Source organism: Nasonia vitripennis (assembly GCF_009193385.2).
Source record: "Nasonia vitripennis strain AsymCx chromosome 2 unlocalized genomic scaffold, Nvit_psr_1.1 chr2_random0010, whole genome shotgun sequence".
Classification (NCBI taxonomy): Eukaryota; Metazoa; Arthropoda; class Insecta; order Hymenoptera; family Pteromalidae; genus Nasonia; species Nasonia vitripennis.
This window is the reverse complement of record NW_022279617.1, coordinates 1935874-1952939: the sequence shown is the minus strand read 5'-3', so window position 1 is coordinate 1952939 and position 17066 is coordinate 1935874. Positions and strand designations below refer to the sequence as shown.

At 36.3% G+C, this 17066-nt stretch overlaps 2 protein-coding genes across 2 annotated transcripts in view; both read left to right on the top strand.

Moving 5' to 3' along the window:
* The window catches only part of LOC100115042 (SET and MYND domain-containing protein 4), a 656582-nt gene that overhangs the window by 57393 nt on the left and 582123 nt on the right, over positions 1–17066 (top strand). The window lies entirely within an intron of this gene.
* On the top strand, positions 3783–5421 carry LOC103317375 (TATA-binding protein-associated factor 2N-like). Its single transcript, XM_031925497.1, has 4 exons — positions 3783–4195; positions 4324–4495; positions 4701–4886; positions 4946–5421. The coding sequence occupies exons 3-4, from the start codon at positions 4706–4708 to the stop codon at positions 5419–5421; spliced, it is 657 nt and encodes a 218-aa protein (XP_031781357.1). The 5' UTR covers positions 3783–4195; positions 4324–4495; positions 4701–4705.

The following is a 17066-nucleotide window of genomic DNA, read 5'->3' as shown; positions in this document are numbered from 1 at the left end:
AATTCTAAGCATTCAATCAGGTGTCGTATTCGATGAGTCTATTGCTCATTACGAAGTACACGCACATCAGCCATACTCATCATTAAGCTTTGACAACAGCGATGAAATTCGTATTTCTATCCAACATCAAGATCTATGTCTCCTGCCATCACGTAGTTCTATCCATGTATGTGGAAAATTGAAACTCAAAACTGGTTCATCAGCTCCAGCTAAAACTACATTCGTGAACAATGGCATTTGTCATCTGTTTGATGAAATTCGTTATGAAATTAATGCTGTGGAGATAGATAAAAGTAAAAATGTTGGTTTGAGCAGTCTTATGAAAGGATGGACTTCATTTAATTCGAATCAGAGTAATATGCTAGAAAATGCAGGCTGGCTTGGCAATGAAGAAAACGTCAAATCGTTTGTCGATGAAAAGGGAAACTTTGACGTTGCGATTCCGCTGAGTATGATCATGGGCTTTGCAGAAGACTATAAAAAAATTATAGTTAACATGAAGCATGAGCTCATTCTTACAAGATCGAGAAGTGACTTGAACGCAATAATCCAGGAAGGTACTACGACATCTGGTGTAACTGCTTATGAAGATTGTGAAGTAAAAATATCGAAGATAGAATGGTTAATGCCATATGTCATTGCATCTGATAAACAAAAAATTCAGCTATTGAATTTCATTGGTAAAGATAATCCCATCTCTATGTGTTTTCGTTCTTGGGAGATATTTGAATATCCTCTTCTCCCAAGCACGAATAAACACGTCTGGACAGTGAAAACATCAAATCAACTGGAGAAACCACGTTTTGTAATTCTCGGACTACAAACAAAGAGAAAAGCTGTAAGAACTGCAAATGCGAGTAGATTTGATCATTGCGAGATAAGTAATGTGAAACTTTTCTTAAATTCACAATATTATCCATACAACAATATGAATCTCGACATATATAACAATCAGTATGCGATTCTCTATGATATGTATGCTAATTTTCAAAAATCATACTATGAAAGAGATCCACAGCCGATGCTGACAAAATCTATGTTCATCGAGAATGAACCGCTAATAGTTATTGACTGTTCACGACAAAACGAATCTCTCAAGAACGCTCCTGTTGATGTACGTCTAGAGTTTGAGGCTAAAAAGGATTTTCCCGCAGACACTTCAGCCTACTGCATGATCTTACACGATCGTATCGTTCAGTACAATCCCATCAGTGGGGATGTCAAGAAACTCGTCTAGGTTGCACAAAAAAAAAAAAAAAAATGGAGTATGCAGTAGACATGACTGGTTTCAAGCAAACCGGAGAAGATTATATTCTAAAGGAAATTGCAATCATTCCTCTCAACGATAATAGTGAGCCTATTGTTCTAATATTTAAAAATCCCTTCCCCTGGAAAAAACTCTCTGACAAAATACAAAGGGAAAACAACTGGCTTAAACATAATCATCATGGCATGAACTGGAAAACCGATGGACATGACTACTCTCAAATTGGAAACTTGCTTCGTGACGCTTTGCATGATGCATCAAAAATTTTTGTCATGGGTACAATAAAACAGAAATGGCTTCAACGATTCAAATTTCCAGTTCACAACATTGAACAATATGACTATCCGTCAAAACCATCTTTTAAGTGCGTCACAGTATGCACATATCATAATCCAAGCTATAAGACGACCTGTGCATTGCACAACGTCAAACTTATGAAATTGTTCTATCTGCATAAACTGTAAAGTAAAAAAAAAAAAATTAAAGAAAAAATGAAAAAAAAGTAGAGAAAGTTATAGGCATTCCAAAACATAATGGAGAGAGGAAAAATTATCCCACTCTCTCATCGGGTACTAAAACACTCTGAGAGGAGAGGGGGTGTTTTAGTATCTTGAAGAGAGAGAGAGGGGATCCCTCCTCTTCCATCGGGTACCAAAACACTCTGAGAGGAGAGGGGGGTGTTTTAGTATGCCTATGTTTTGGTATGCCTATAGCCTATCTACTCAGCATGACCGGGTGCTGCATCGGCTTCGCTCAGACCGCTCTCATTCGGCACGATTGTGTGCCCTACTGGCACGCCGTATGCGCTGTATCGGCATAAGCTTTCCTGATTCTGCACACGAGTGCCGGTGTCCTCCCAGGCTCACCTTTTTCCGTGTAATCGTGTTATTTAGGTACAGGTAGTGCTTGGTTTGCTCAGCGGTAAGAGCGTGCGTCTTACGATTTTCGGGATTCTGATTACGATAGTTTTTTGCTAGTAAATAATTGAGATTAAAAATATTTACAAAAAGAATTAGTACACTGCATATTTGAACAATATTTTATCTGTTGGAACTGTATATTTAGTTGAAGGAAGCTACGTGCCAAAGAATTGGCAGCGAAAGCGTAAGCACTAGAAAAAAAAAACGTTTGCCTAAGATATATGTATATATGAATGTGTAAGTGTGTTTATATGTATATATGCATACAAAAACACTAAAAAGGCCTTTCGCCTCAGACTTGAAAAACTGTACTTTCGCTCAACTTTATCGTAGGCAAAAAGCGCGTTTTTGATGCAAGTGTTATGAAAAAACATTTTTTTTTTTCAATTTTAAGAAAATTTTGAAAATTAAAAAAATGTTTACTTAGTTTTTTAGGTTCAAAAAGAGGCATTTCGATCAAAAGTAGAAAAAAATACTACCTATATGCAATACGGGACGAAAGTATATTATCCCTCGACTGATTACCGCCCTCGTGAGAATATTTTTTCCTCGGGTAATTAAACACACCCTCGCGAGAAATCTACTAGCAACCCACCCACGGCAAACATCTGCTACTTTCGCCCCTTGTTGCATAATATACTATTTTTGTCCGCTCTTTTCAGGCCGGTCATGAAAAGGCCACTGTACCCCCCGCGATAACATGATGTCGGCGGAATGACGGCACCGAGACTGCTAGGAATGGGCCACGCGTGACGTCCAGGTACCCCTGCTCCGGCCGGACATGTCGGAGACGCCAGATGACGCGCACGCTGTGCCGTCTCTGTGCTGTCGAGGTGTCGTCACGTTTGTCAGCACATCGTGCTGGCACTGTGCTTTCATGGTACCGGTATATATATATTATATACTTCTTGCGGATGATCGTGTTATGGGGGCCGGCGGGGGATATGTCTGCAAGCAGGGCATGCTTGCACTGTGCCGTCTTGCTGTCAGCTGATGACGATATTCGTCGGGAATGAATGGTTTTTTATGTTTTTCAGGCGTAATAATTTAATTTAATAGTTAGATATATACAAAAATTATATATTTGTATATAATTATCATAAAATTGATAATAATTAACTTCAATATATATACATATAAGAATGTTATGTGCTTGTAAAAAATTTTTTGACAGTAGAAAATTTCTTCGAACTCCCCTGTGCTTCTTCATCAATTGAAGTTTTTCTTTGTTCTTCTTTGTCCTCGGACATGTCCCTGATAAACGTCAATGACATTGAAAGCAAGTGCTTCAGAATGCCATAATGGGCGAATACCATGAGTACCGATTGTCAACCAGGGTATTTTATCATTGTTAAGATGTTGTCATCGCATCTTACAAACAATGATTAAAATTAAATATTCTCTCCTAAGAACAGACGTGAGTTCTTTCGTTATATCTTTAAAAAGCTGCCTGAGTTAGCATGCCTGAAAAGGTAAAGAAATATATCGTTATCGACATTTTCTTCCAGTAGAATGATGCACTAATGTGATAATTATATAGTTCAAAATTGCGTTGATTTATCTAAATTTTAATGCCATTTTTTAAATTTAAATTTGATAAAATACAGTAAGATCCATGAAAATTGTCAGTTAAACCATCTAAAAAATTACAAATAATTTTTTAAATAAATGCTTGATATCACGGGCGTAGATTGGGCCTTTCTACCTCTTGTATTTTTTAGTACTCGTTTTGGAATCAGAGATGTACTCGCTTTCAACTCGTACAAGAAAACTTTACACTCGGTCTAAAAGAGCGCATTTTACGCCCTCGGTACACAATATACTATTAATTTATTTTCGATTTTTATTTAATCATAATGTATCTTTCAGAGAATGCTCAGCGACGTTGAAGCGGATGGCGAAAAAAAAGAATTCCGGGAAAAAGGAGCTGCCAAAATTCTTGCCGTTCAAAACGGTGGATGAACTGTTGGCATTCCAAGAAATTTCCCCGGAGGATTATAACGACGTTGTAAGTATAATTATCCTCCCTTCTTAAAAAAGAGATACGAGAAAAGTGAAGCCGACTAAAACGAGATTTGATTGGCTGCTTTTAAAAGGGCGCGAAAATGCAAAATTATTATTATTAATATATTGTAGGTTGACTATTTGGAGTATTTAGGAGGCTATAATGCTTCTGATGCCGCTGCCATCTACTTGAAGTAGTGCTTTCAGCCAACGGCAGACCTCGTGGAGAAGGTGACTTGGCTTGGCTCGCGGAAATACGGCATAAGCGCGTTAAAAGATACGCGATTTGTGCAAGCTTGTGAAGGTAAAAACAATTTATTTAGTTGTAGGGCTTTCCCTTGCAAGAGTCTAAATCAGAATCAGTATAATTTCTGCACATATACATAAATATTTATTTATTTATTTATTTATGACCATATACATAAGCCTTTTTAAGGTATATATATATATATATATATATATATATATATATATATATATATATATATATAATATTTATTATTTTGCAGAAGCCATGACACAAAATAAAAGGATTGGGGAGCCCACCAAGACGGACTTAGCCACGGCGATGACAAAAGCACTAAAGTGCGTAAAAGAAGAGTACCGCCGCCGGAAGGCCAGGCGTGCTGCTGGCATACCTTTGGAAAATGGGCCACCCCTACAAAGAAGGAGGGTCGAGGAGGCCAAAAATAATGGTAAGAAAGTTGCATAAAAAATTATGACAAATTTTTTGTTTCTATATTATTTTATTTAGGAATCGACGACGGCGACAAGCTCGGTGACGACGAGCCTGGCGGCGGCGAAGTTGGAGGTGGCGGTCTTGGCAACGGCGAGGTCGAAGACGGTGAGGTTGGAGACGTCCGCGGACTTGGCAATGACGAGTTTGGCGACGGCGAGCTTGGCATTGGCGGCGAACTTGGCGGCGGGAGCATCACTGACGGCTACGGCGAGATTAGCGACGGAGACTTCGGCGGCGACGAGAACGACATCATCGGCAACGGGAACGACACCGAGGAACTGGGCGTTGGCGGGCAAGAAGACGACGAAAACGAGATCGGCAATGATGACGGCGAGTACGGCGATGACGCTGGCGAAGGCGAGTACGGCGATGACGACGACGAGAGCGACCGCACTGCCCTTGTCAGCGATCACGACAAGGAACGCAGCAACGATCCTGATAACGCTGCAATTTTTGAGTATTTATTTATAAATAAAAGGTACGTTATTTAACTGATATTAATATCAATTGTTCTTTACTATTCAAAATTTTGTATTACATTGACTCTTATTATAGCTTTAAAAATGCATTGATTTATAAATTATATCTCAATAAAAAAATAATTTGAATTCACCTTCCATATAGATTAATTATATTGTATCAATTTATACTGAGATATAATTTATAAATGAATTCATTTTTTAACTGTATACAGAGTCAATGTAACATAAAATGTTTAATACTTATTTTTTTCATAATTTATTTTTGTGAATAAGTAAAATATTATAAGTATACATATATATAATAAATAATATTATTTTAATTGTTTCAGATAAATGTGTTCATCACCAAAAAAAAAAATATTTTTCTAAATAAAATAAAAATGTTTCGAATATATTTTGTAATTTTATTTCTTATATTTATAATTATTTCAATATATACAGTCATTTTAATCTTTAATCTCAATTATCTCGTTGGCAAAGCATGCCAGCGAAAAAAGTTTCGGGTAAAAGTTTTAGGATTGTTCCCTGGCTATCTGATGATGACCTTGACAATGTCATTGAGCATGACCTTCAAGGTCATTTGAAGGTCAAGTCGATTTTTTCAAATAGAAACCCCTACTTTTGGCACCAGAAATGGAAAGAGCGGGAAATTTTACGTTCGAACATGTGATTTTGGAAATAATCATCTTTTGTGCGGAAATTACCTTTGACATCAGCCGAACCCAGGATGCAATATCGAGGAGGTTGTCAAAAGGATTTAGCATCCCATTTTTTGTTTTTTGTTTTATTTTTTTTGTATTTTTTTATTTGTTTTTTCCCTTTTTGTTATTTTTTTGGTATTTTTATGGAATGTTAACTGGAGTTAACCATTGATTAATTGTTCGAAATTACCGCCGTTTTGTTGGATGCAAAGATCAAGTCGAGCTCTGAATTGTCTTATGGTTCTAAGTAGAACATCTCGAGGGATTATGTAAATAGATTTGGAAATCCAGTATCACATTTTATTTATGTAAATTATATTGATGCAAATGTACCGAATACATTCGAGGAGGCGCTAAACTCCAGCGAATATAAACAATGGAAAATTGCAATGGACTCAGAGATAAATAGTTTAAACAAAAATAATAATTGGCAAATTGTTGAAAGGCCAAAAGACAAAAAAGTAATTGATGTAAAATGGGTCTATAAAAAGAAAAATAACAATGTTTATAAAGCGAGATTAGTTGTAAGAGGATTTCAACAAAGATAATACATTGAAAATGTTTATTCACCAGTAGGCAAAATGCAAACATTGAAAATTTTATTGTCATACAGCTGTAAAAACAATTTATTTATAGAACAAATGGATGTAGAAACTGCTTTCTTAAATGGTTATGTAAAAACAGAAGTATATATTAATGAACCGAAAGGTTATAAGACTGGTGACAATAACGTTTGCAAGTTGCAAAAGGCATTATACGGATTGCGAGAAAGCCCTAGAGCTTGGTATAATTGTTTCAACGAATACATTAAAAAATTAAATTTTGTGAGAAGTAACTACGATTACTGTCTATACGTAAATAATACAAGCAAAGATTCAATATACATACTAGTTTTTGTTGATGATCTCTTAATTTGTTGCAGACAAAAATAAAATAATCAAAGTCAAAGCTAGTCTGATGAAAAGATTTGCAATGAAAAATTTAGGCAAAATAAGCCAATATATAGGTATTGATATAGATTATAGTGATGATAGACATAAGATGACTTTAAGTCAAACAAAATACATTGAATCTTTAGCTGTAAAATATAATTTAGAAAATGCCAAACTGTATGATACTCCAATGGAGTCTAATCTAAAACTAGAACAAGCTAGTGAAATTGATGAAAATATAAAATACAGAAATTTAATTAGCGAATTATTATACATAAGTACAGGCACTAGGCCAGATATTGCATATAGCGAAAACCATTTAAGTCGATACGAAAGTTGTTATGATCAAACACATTATAAATATGCAATGCGAATTCTAAAGTATCTGTATAAAACGAAAGACTTAAAACTAACTTATTGCGACAATGTAAATAGCGAAATATTAGATTGTATGGTAGATTCTGATTACGCGGGAGATAGTGTAGATAGAAAATGTACAACAGGTTTTGTAATAAGACTTTATGGTAATGTAATTGTCTGCAAAACACATAAACAAACTACAGTAACAAAATGTTCTACTTTCGCAGAATGTGTTGTTTCGCTGTGTTCTCAATTTACCCACGGATTCCAACAGATTTGGTAATTTTCCTTAAAGGCAAGATCACGGATTTAGAGGAGATTATCTACAAAGTCAACATCGATCTGGATAGGATTTCGCGCTGGGCAGTCAATAATGGCCTGATTATTAACGCGAGTAAGACGCAGGCAATGTGGATAGGCTCCCGGGCTTTCATGGGCCGTATTAACAGCAGCATCCTTCCTCCAATCCTACTAGACGGAATTGCCGTATGTCCTGAGGAATCGCTAAAGGTCTTGGGGGTGATGTTTGACTGCACTTTATCTTGGAGGGCTCATGCACATGGACCGCTAGGAAAACATTCGCTGCGCTTTCCCGACTCCGAAGGTGCCAGGGTTATCTAACGTATGATGTTAGACTTCTTCTCATTAAGAGTCTTATTTTTCCCTACCTCGATTACTGCGCTGGTTTATTCTTAAGTCTATCTAACGAGTTGTCACTCAAATTAGGCAGGTGCAAAAATGCGGCGATACGGTTTGTTACGCGCAGAAAGATTTTTGAGCATATTACGCCGAACTACGTTGATCTAGAAATTTTACCGTTTAAGAATAGATGCTACTTTATTGCGCTTTGTTTACTTGCGAAGGTGCTTACCACTAAGACACCTGATTACTTGGGCGCCTCTCTCAATTTTGTTTCGACGGATCGACCACCGAGATCGCACCGAGGCTTTAAAAAGCCAGGAAACGATCCACGGAGCGCCTTTTGTACAAGTAACCTGTTGTCGTGTAGCTGTACCCGGTCAGCGAGTACGAGTGCTATTTCTCAGTACGCATCGCTTATTGAGTGTGTGCAAACAACTCAAACTCTGTTTGCGAGATATAGTAGACTCCTTGTTTTCTGGTAGAGAATTTGCATCTTGCAATAGACAAAGGGCCCGTCAATAAATCTGGCGTTAGACAGTTAGTGGTAAGAAAGCTTAGATAGGATCATAAAACTTGCCACGAGTAATCGTGTAGAGTGAAAGCCAATCAGTATCGGACGTGCCACGAAGGACTACCCAGTTTCCAGATCACGAAAGAGAACTAATATATAAATATATCGTAAGTCAAGTTTAATTGTACAAGCGTCAAAAGTAATTATAAATAAACTACCGAACAATGTAGTAACAACGATACTATAACAACTAAACCATACAAAAACTGTAACATCTGCTGAGTTCCGGATTGTCTCCAATAAAGCAAAAACCATAACAATTAATCAGTGTATAATTATTATTAATAATCAATAATATCCATAAAACAACTTAAAACCATCGAAACGAGAACAGAAGGAGTAAACACACAGAAGGTAAGGGCAAGCAACATTATCCCATCCTATTATCAAGTACGGTCTTTATTATTCATTTACGGTCACTATTAAAATATTTTGAAATATTTATGAAATATCATATTATTATTTTTAGTTCCTTGAGTAACGAAGAAATATTAATAAATTATTCTTAAAATATTTATATACAATATTTTAATGAAATATTTCAAAATATTTATATAAAATATTTTTAAAATATGTACAAAAAAAATTTTAATTATGTGTAAATTTTATTTTTGCAAGGTTTTATGAACATTTTATTTATGTTTTTGAGACATGCAAGTTTCTGTAATTTATATATTATTCATATATTATGAATATTATATTTTGAAATATTTTATGATTATATATCCGAAAGAATTAAAAAACCTTGACGCGACGGGGATTTGAACTGGCGATCTTCTGCGTGACAGTCTGGCTCTCTACTCGTTACGCTATGGATCAACTTATAAATCACTTTAAAAAATGTTACTCATATACCACTACGATAATTTCGCAATTGTATACTTACTATGTACTTTTGTGAATTATTTCTACAAGTAGATAGATTCAAAATATCATTTTTGGTATAATAAATATTGTAACGGGGTGAGACTGACATGAGAGGAGAAAATCACAAAAGGAGACGCCGGGACCGAGAATCGATCCGGCGCTCCCGAGATCTCTAGGTGCACGTGCTACCACTTGAGCCAACGCCGCCCTATTTCGTCACTCTCTATCCTGCCTGGATTACCGGCGTGGCGAGGGACGTTGTTCCTCGTTACAACCCCCCGCTAGAGTCAGATTATCGTCCCGATTTCGACTCTACCAATTCACTGCAGGATCGCCGGTAATGCAGGAACTCTTCTTCGCCGACTAGCTCTTCGACGATGTCTCCAACCTCGTACATCCCCGCACCTCGTGCACTCTTCTTCTGACCTCGTGTCGTACTCCGCAGTGCTGCCGCCGCTGCAGCTGATGATCCGCTCGATCCCTCTTCCATCCTATGGAAGACCGTAGCCAGGCTTCGTGGAACTCCTGGAGAACCGTGGAAATCTGCCTTATCCACGCCTGTGGGTAATTCAGTTGTTCCTCGTTACAATATCTCAAATATAAAATAGGGTGTCGGTAACACAGAGTTCTGTAATGTGTTAATTTTTTTGCAAATTAATTGCGCCTTTTTAGCGAGAGATTTTGCTAACATACTTCTTAAAAGAGTCAATATATTTCAAAAGAAAATTTAGATTATCGGTTCAAGATTTTAAGGAATATTTTTAAAAAGTTGCAATATGCGAGGCTGACTAATTAACATTTTTATTAACTTAAAAAGATTATAAAATATTGTTTAATATTTTATCGATATATTTCATTCCAACTTAATCAAAATATATATCTACAAAATATTTATAATATATTTTAAGATTAATTAAGCAAATGTATTGAAAACCTAGTGATATTATTATATTTGTACCGAACATTATGGAATATAATGAGAAGATATAATTTTTTACTGTAAAGTTGTATAGTCTATTTCGAACAATTACGCAGAGTAAGCGATTCCCGCACGCTTCGCTCGGGTGACAAAACACCCGTGCGAGGATCGCTTACTCCGTGCACATGTATCGAACTGTATTTTTTGACAAGTTGTGCGCTAAATACGTGGTTTTCATGGGACACGTTTTTTGTGTAGCATATGCGAAACAACACTAATATATATAGCAACGGGATATCTCGTGCCATATTATTTTTTTCACGCACTAGTTAAAAATTCTTGTGTTTCGGCACAGAATACGAGCCCAAAAAACCGCGTTTTGAGCAGAAAGTATTAAAAAATATTTTGTAATATTTGATGCTATATTTGTTAAGCTCTGTCAATTTGAGAAACTTTCTTTTACCGTCCCATTGACCTAAATTTTTACGTACAAACTTAAATAAACGATATTTTTAAAAAATAAACGATAATACGTATTCTCCGCGGTAAAAATATAGGCAATTATATTCTCTTTAAGGTACATATCATCAGGCCATATTTACTTATATTAACTTTCTCAATAACTCTATTAGAAAAAACTAAAATCTGAAAAATGAAAAATCTCTATAAAAAAAAAGCGTTAACAAAATGTAAAAACGGACTGCTTTTCCATTATGCTACAGTAAAAACAAAGAAAATAAGACTTAGTAGATTAAAATCTAGTTATATAAGTATCTGAGATATAGGCATCTGTGAACAAACACACATACATCTGTCCGTACGGATATTTTACAATACTACATTTCTACTTAAAATGCATCAAAACACACTTCCTAAATGTTTTTACACAAATTCTAAAAATTACTATTACAAGGCTTATTTAAGTAGGAAACAAAATAAAAAAAACATGCATTACCAGAATGTAGTCTCTATTTATCTCGTCTTAAATATAAAAAAAATTATTCCTCAAATGTTTATAAAATATTTTGAAATATTTCTAAGAAAATGTATTATATAATCTTGTAATTTTACATTTCTGAAAATTGTTTTATGAATATTGTAAAATAATGCTTAGTAATATGACTTGGAAAGATTATAAAAATGTATCAAAATATTTTATCAATATATGTTGCCTCTACCAAATAAAAAAAGGATCTGCGTAATATTTATAAAATATTTTAAAATCTTGAAAATAAAATGTATCCTAATCTCGTAATTTAATATTTATTCAAAATATTTTACTAGCCTTTCAAAATATGTCTAAAAATCATAATTTTAAAATGTTTTTAACATTTTTTATAATATTTCATTTCAATATTTTTTGTGAACTAAATTAAAATGTTTTTAAGCAATATTTACAAAATATTTTAAAATATGTTTTAGATATATTTTATAGCGATTTATGCAAATATTTTAATAAAATATTATAAAATAATATAAAATATTTTTCACAAAATATGCCCAAATCAAACTAAAATATATTTTTTTTAAATATTCCTAAAATATTTTACAATATTTACAATCACACTAGAACCCGTGGCGCCATCTCCCGTGCTCGAGTTGAGCAAGCGACGTCGCGACTTGCTGCGCTCGCCGACAGTGCCGTCGGCCTCGAGTCGCGCGCGGTCGGACGACGCCGTCACACCGAGTCAGTTCTCGATAAGACACCAAGCCGTTGACAGCTCGTGCTGTCTTTAGCTAGCGACGAATCGAACTTCTCTCTCTCTCTCTCTCTCTCTCTCTCTCTCTCTGGATCTCTCGTCCTCTCTTGGTTTCTCTCATTATCCCTCTTTTTCTCTCTATCACTGCTTGCACGCCGCGTTTAGCTCGCGATCGGTTCCGCGAACGTGGTTGCGCGCGCGTCGACAACGTGCAAGTCGGTAGAATTGCGCTACCGACTTGAGTCAGCGGAACTGCGCCGCTGACACGAAGCGAAGATTCTCTCCGAGAATCAGACACGATTACGACACACACACACACACACAGTCCACACTTCTTTTAATTTCCGCAGCTTGTAAGATTTTCGAGAGGGGTTTTATGCCGGACGACTTTCCCCTCTCATTCTGAGCGTATTAAAAACACACTCCTTTTCGCTCAATCGAATTCTCTTATTTCTCTCCCACACCTCACTCCTCCGCGAAATTCGAAAACGAGAACAAGCGGGAATCCACGCCTAAGGGGCTTCCCGCGCGACAATTCAATAAGAATACGAAATTCTTCTATTAAGCATATCAAGTATATTGAAAATACCATCCGATAACACAACCAGTAATTAGAACAGGAAAAAAATACGATGTTTCCTCTCATCGTAAAGTCTTACTCTATTACAGTTTAATGAATTTATCAACAATATTTAAATATCTGCATACTTTGTGTGTCTATGTGTGTACATGTACAATGTGTGTACATGTACATATGGGTGTTCATCAGCGAACCTTTAAATATCGGCGAGTACCTTATGTTTGTATTTACAATTCTAATCCCACCCTACTGATGCCCAATTTCTGTGCTCTGAACCAAGTTTCTATTTACGAATACCATAACTCCGTCATTCCTATTAATCCTACTATCGTTGTAGTAAGACTCGTATTCATAGTTACTTCCGATCAGTTCAAAAAAATTATGATTTGCCTGCTCAAATGTTTCAGAAAGAACAACAATAGATGGCTTAACGATCAAACTTGCAAAAAATATTTTTACCTTGTCAAAATTTACATTCATGCTTCTTACATTTAAGTGCATAATTATATCATTTTTGTTGCTAATCGTATTGTTTAGATCGCTAATACCACTGTATGTTTTTTATTTCTGCATTGAATCCGTTTGTATTATATCGTCGGTTCCTACGAAGAGTAGTACGGTTCAGATTTGCCGCGAAGACTAGAACATTTCATATCTTTCCCACATGAAAAAATTCAAATGTTTTGGAGAAAAACAAATAGATATTTTAGTTAAAACTAATAGAATTGCAATATTTTTAAAGTAGCAAAAATTTTTTAAAAATTCAAAAAGGTGTTAAGAGATTTAATATTAATTTTTTTTCTAATTAAAGTTTTTAATACAAATTTTTTAAATTTCGGAATTTTTCAAAAAATGTTTGGCAACTTTGAAAATATTGTAATTTTATTAATTTTAACCAAAATAACTATTTGTTTTTATTTAAAACAATTGAATTTTTTCATCTAGGAAAGATCTAAAATGTACTAGTCTTCGCGGCATATCTGAACCGTACTAGTCTTCGTGGCAAATCTGAACCGTACTACTCTATGTAAAGACCGACGATATCTAGATAATCAAAAGTATCCATTTTATTAATTTAAGATTTACTGCTTCTAACCTTGTACTTTTTGCATGAGCAGCATGTTGTTGTGGTGTTCGAGCCATCTTTGATTGTTGAAGTTGTTGCTGCTTGACTGCCTCACTCCTTTCACGTTTATGTTTTGTAGATTTAGGTGGTTCTTGTGAAGGCTGTTTTATTGTGTTGTTTGTAATTGGGTTATGTGTATTTTTAGTAGTATCATGTTCTCGATAAACTTGATGTACCGCTGGTAAGGTATAAGGCCTCATAGGATAACCAGTGGTTTATGTATATGCTAATTTTTTTCTTCAGGATGTTGCATTGGTTTATATCTTTAGCAGCGTGGTTGATGTCAAGCTTTGTATCAAGTGGCGCGGCAGCGCCACGAAGGCGAGTTTGAGAAGCAGACGAAGCCGCGGCGCCCGCGCTACTATTTACTTCTATGTTGGGGTTCGCATTTTTCATTACAAAGAAATAAATGCGTTTCTTTGTTGTCTCTAATATATTTTGACTTATATCATGTTTTATTATGCCAAACTATGATTTTCAACAAAAATATTGATAAAAACAGCTACCTTTATATATTATAATAGACGAGTGTGTCATTCACAAAATGCTCAATTCAAATCAAAAAATGTTAGGACTGTTAAGTTAGCCGCAACAAGTGTTGGGACCGTAAAGTTGGCCGCACAGCTATATACAGATGGATATTGCTTTCTCATCGATTTTCTGCATGCTCGCTAGGTGTAGAAATAATTCGAGGGTGGTGTCTAGGAGTACAGTGTGGCCGATGACGAGGTCTAGGTGGTGCGTTCCGTGGTTTTTGGTGTCTAGGTGTAGAAATCATTCGAGGGTAGTGTATCAGAACGATCAGTGATTTCATTTCATAGTGATAAAAATGTTACAAAAAAGCCATGGTTGCAAGGTGCTAAAGATGCTTATATTTTATTTTTAGGAGAAATATGAAATACTCAAAAAAAATTACTAAAATGGACTGAAATCTCTAAAAAATATTGACTTTTAAAAAAGTAAAAGAAATTACAGATAAAAAAAACTGAGATCAATCAAAGTCAAGTTAATTATATATTTAATCATAATAAAGCAAAAAAATTGTTCTGTTCAATTAAGGGCTTACTTAACTCAGAGTTAAGTTATATGTTGAACCATTAGAAACAACTCTCAAGATACCTACTACGTAACTTGTCATGCTCTTTTTATTGTACTAGACTTGTACTAGACTATCATTTCATTAACTTATGAAATGGAATATCTGTTACAATGCCGCTACCCTAAGCGGGTCTTGGGCGTTGCCGTCCAGATCGGACGGGTGGGTGCCTATCACCACTACACAGCGCGTCCTTAGGTTGCGAATAGAGGAACAGCCCCTGAGAAAGAGGTTAGCTGCGAATAAATTGAATAAGCAGCCGCGGACAGCCGATAGGAACAGGCGTGGGTGTGATGAGCCCACACTGTCGAACGCATTCATCTAGAAACACTACGCAAGCACCACAACAACAAAAACACTTCACATTAACTCTTATCTCTCAATCTATCTCTTTCATCACACATTACAAAAATGGGCAAAAATCCTGCTGCCGAGGAGGATGCGGGAGCGATGACAACTGCCCCGAAAGGGGATGTGTAGAATGATTCGTCACCTGGTCTTACGCGGTAACGATGCCAGCGAAGGCGCGCTGCCTTGCAGGGGGGCGTTAGGATGCGAGAATGAAACCGTAGTGTGTCTGACGACGAATTGACTATACAGAGCAGGCGCGTTTAAAGAACTCGTAAAGGAAGCTGATAGGTACAATCTAAATTTGGTAGCAATACAGGAATCGCGGTGGCCAGATGGCGGAGTACTAGCATCGGGTAACTTCACGTACCTGTATGGGGCCGGGAGTGGGGGATCTCTAGGCACCGGCTTTCTCGTAAGCAAAAGCATCATACATTCGGTTAAAAGTTTCAAATCCGTCAATGATAGGCTCTCGTACATCATTATCGAAGGGGAATGGTATAGATATGTATTTATCAATGTACACTGTCCTACGGAGGACAAAGAAGAAGAAGCTAAGGATCTCTATTACGAAACTTTAGAGCAGGTAAACGACCAGTTCGCGTCTTACGACACAAGAATAGTATTAGGCGATTTCAATGCTAAAATAGGTAGGGAGGAAATGTTTAGGCCTACTATAGGTAAGGAAAGCCTGCACGAAGCCAGCAATGATAACGGTATTAGGGTCATAAATTTCGCAGCGGCAAAAGATCTTATAATCAAAACTACGTGTTTTAAGCACAAGAACATACACAAGAAAAAAAGACGTCATACTAATGTTCTTGACGTAAGGGCTTACAGAGGGGCAGATAGCGACTCGGACCACTTCCTAGTAGTAACCAAATTAAGAGCTAGACTAGTAGCGAATCAAAATAGTAAGCGAGCAAACAAGGTAGAAAGCTTCGATATTGAGAAACTACGAGATAGAACAGAGCGAATTAGGTACCAGATAGAAATTAATAACAGGTTTCAGGCACTTGAAGAAGCAAACACATCGCCGGAGGGGAATGAGGAACCGAATAGCTTATGGGGGGACATCGAAAAAACGGTAAAAGAGGCCGCGAACAAAGTACTGGGTAAAAAGAAAAAGCCAAAGAGCAAACCATGGTTTGACGAAGAGTGCGAACTCTGGTTTGAAAGGCGCAAAAAGGCTAAATTAGGTAGCTTACAAAATAGAAGCGATAGGACCGTAAAAGAGTATTCTAACGTAAGGAAACAGACGAGCGCGATCTACAGAAATAAGAAGCGGGAGTATCAAAAGAATCTTATTAGGAGAATAGAAACTAACAGTAAGGAAAATAACCCCCGCGAAATGTACAGAGGGATTAACGCCATCAGAAAGGGTTTTAGGAGTAGAGCGCAATTGATGAAGGACGAAAACGGGGACCTCGTAACAAATGACAACGAATTACTGTCGCTGTGGAAAAATTATTTCGATAAATTATTAAACGTGCACGAAAATAGCGAAGAATTAGGGGACGAAATTCACACTTCTGAACCCCACGTGGAGGAACCGAGCTACCAAGAAGTAGAGGCCGCGATTAAAAAACTAAAAAACAACAAAGCCGCGGGAAATGACTCTATACCAGCTGAGTTACTCAAATATGGGGGCGTCGAGCTCACTTTCAAAATCTATAAACTAGTATGTGCCATCTGGAAAAATGAAACAATACCCGAAAATTGGAAGGAATCTATCATTATACCGATTTTTAAAAAGGGGGATAAGACAGACTGCAATAACTATAGGGGTATTTCACTTTTAGCAACGTGCTA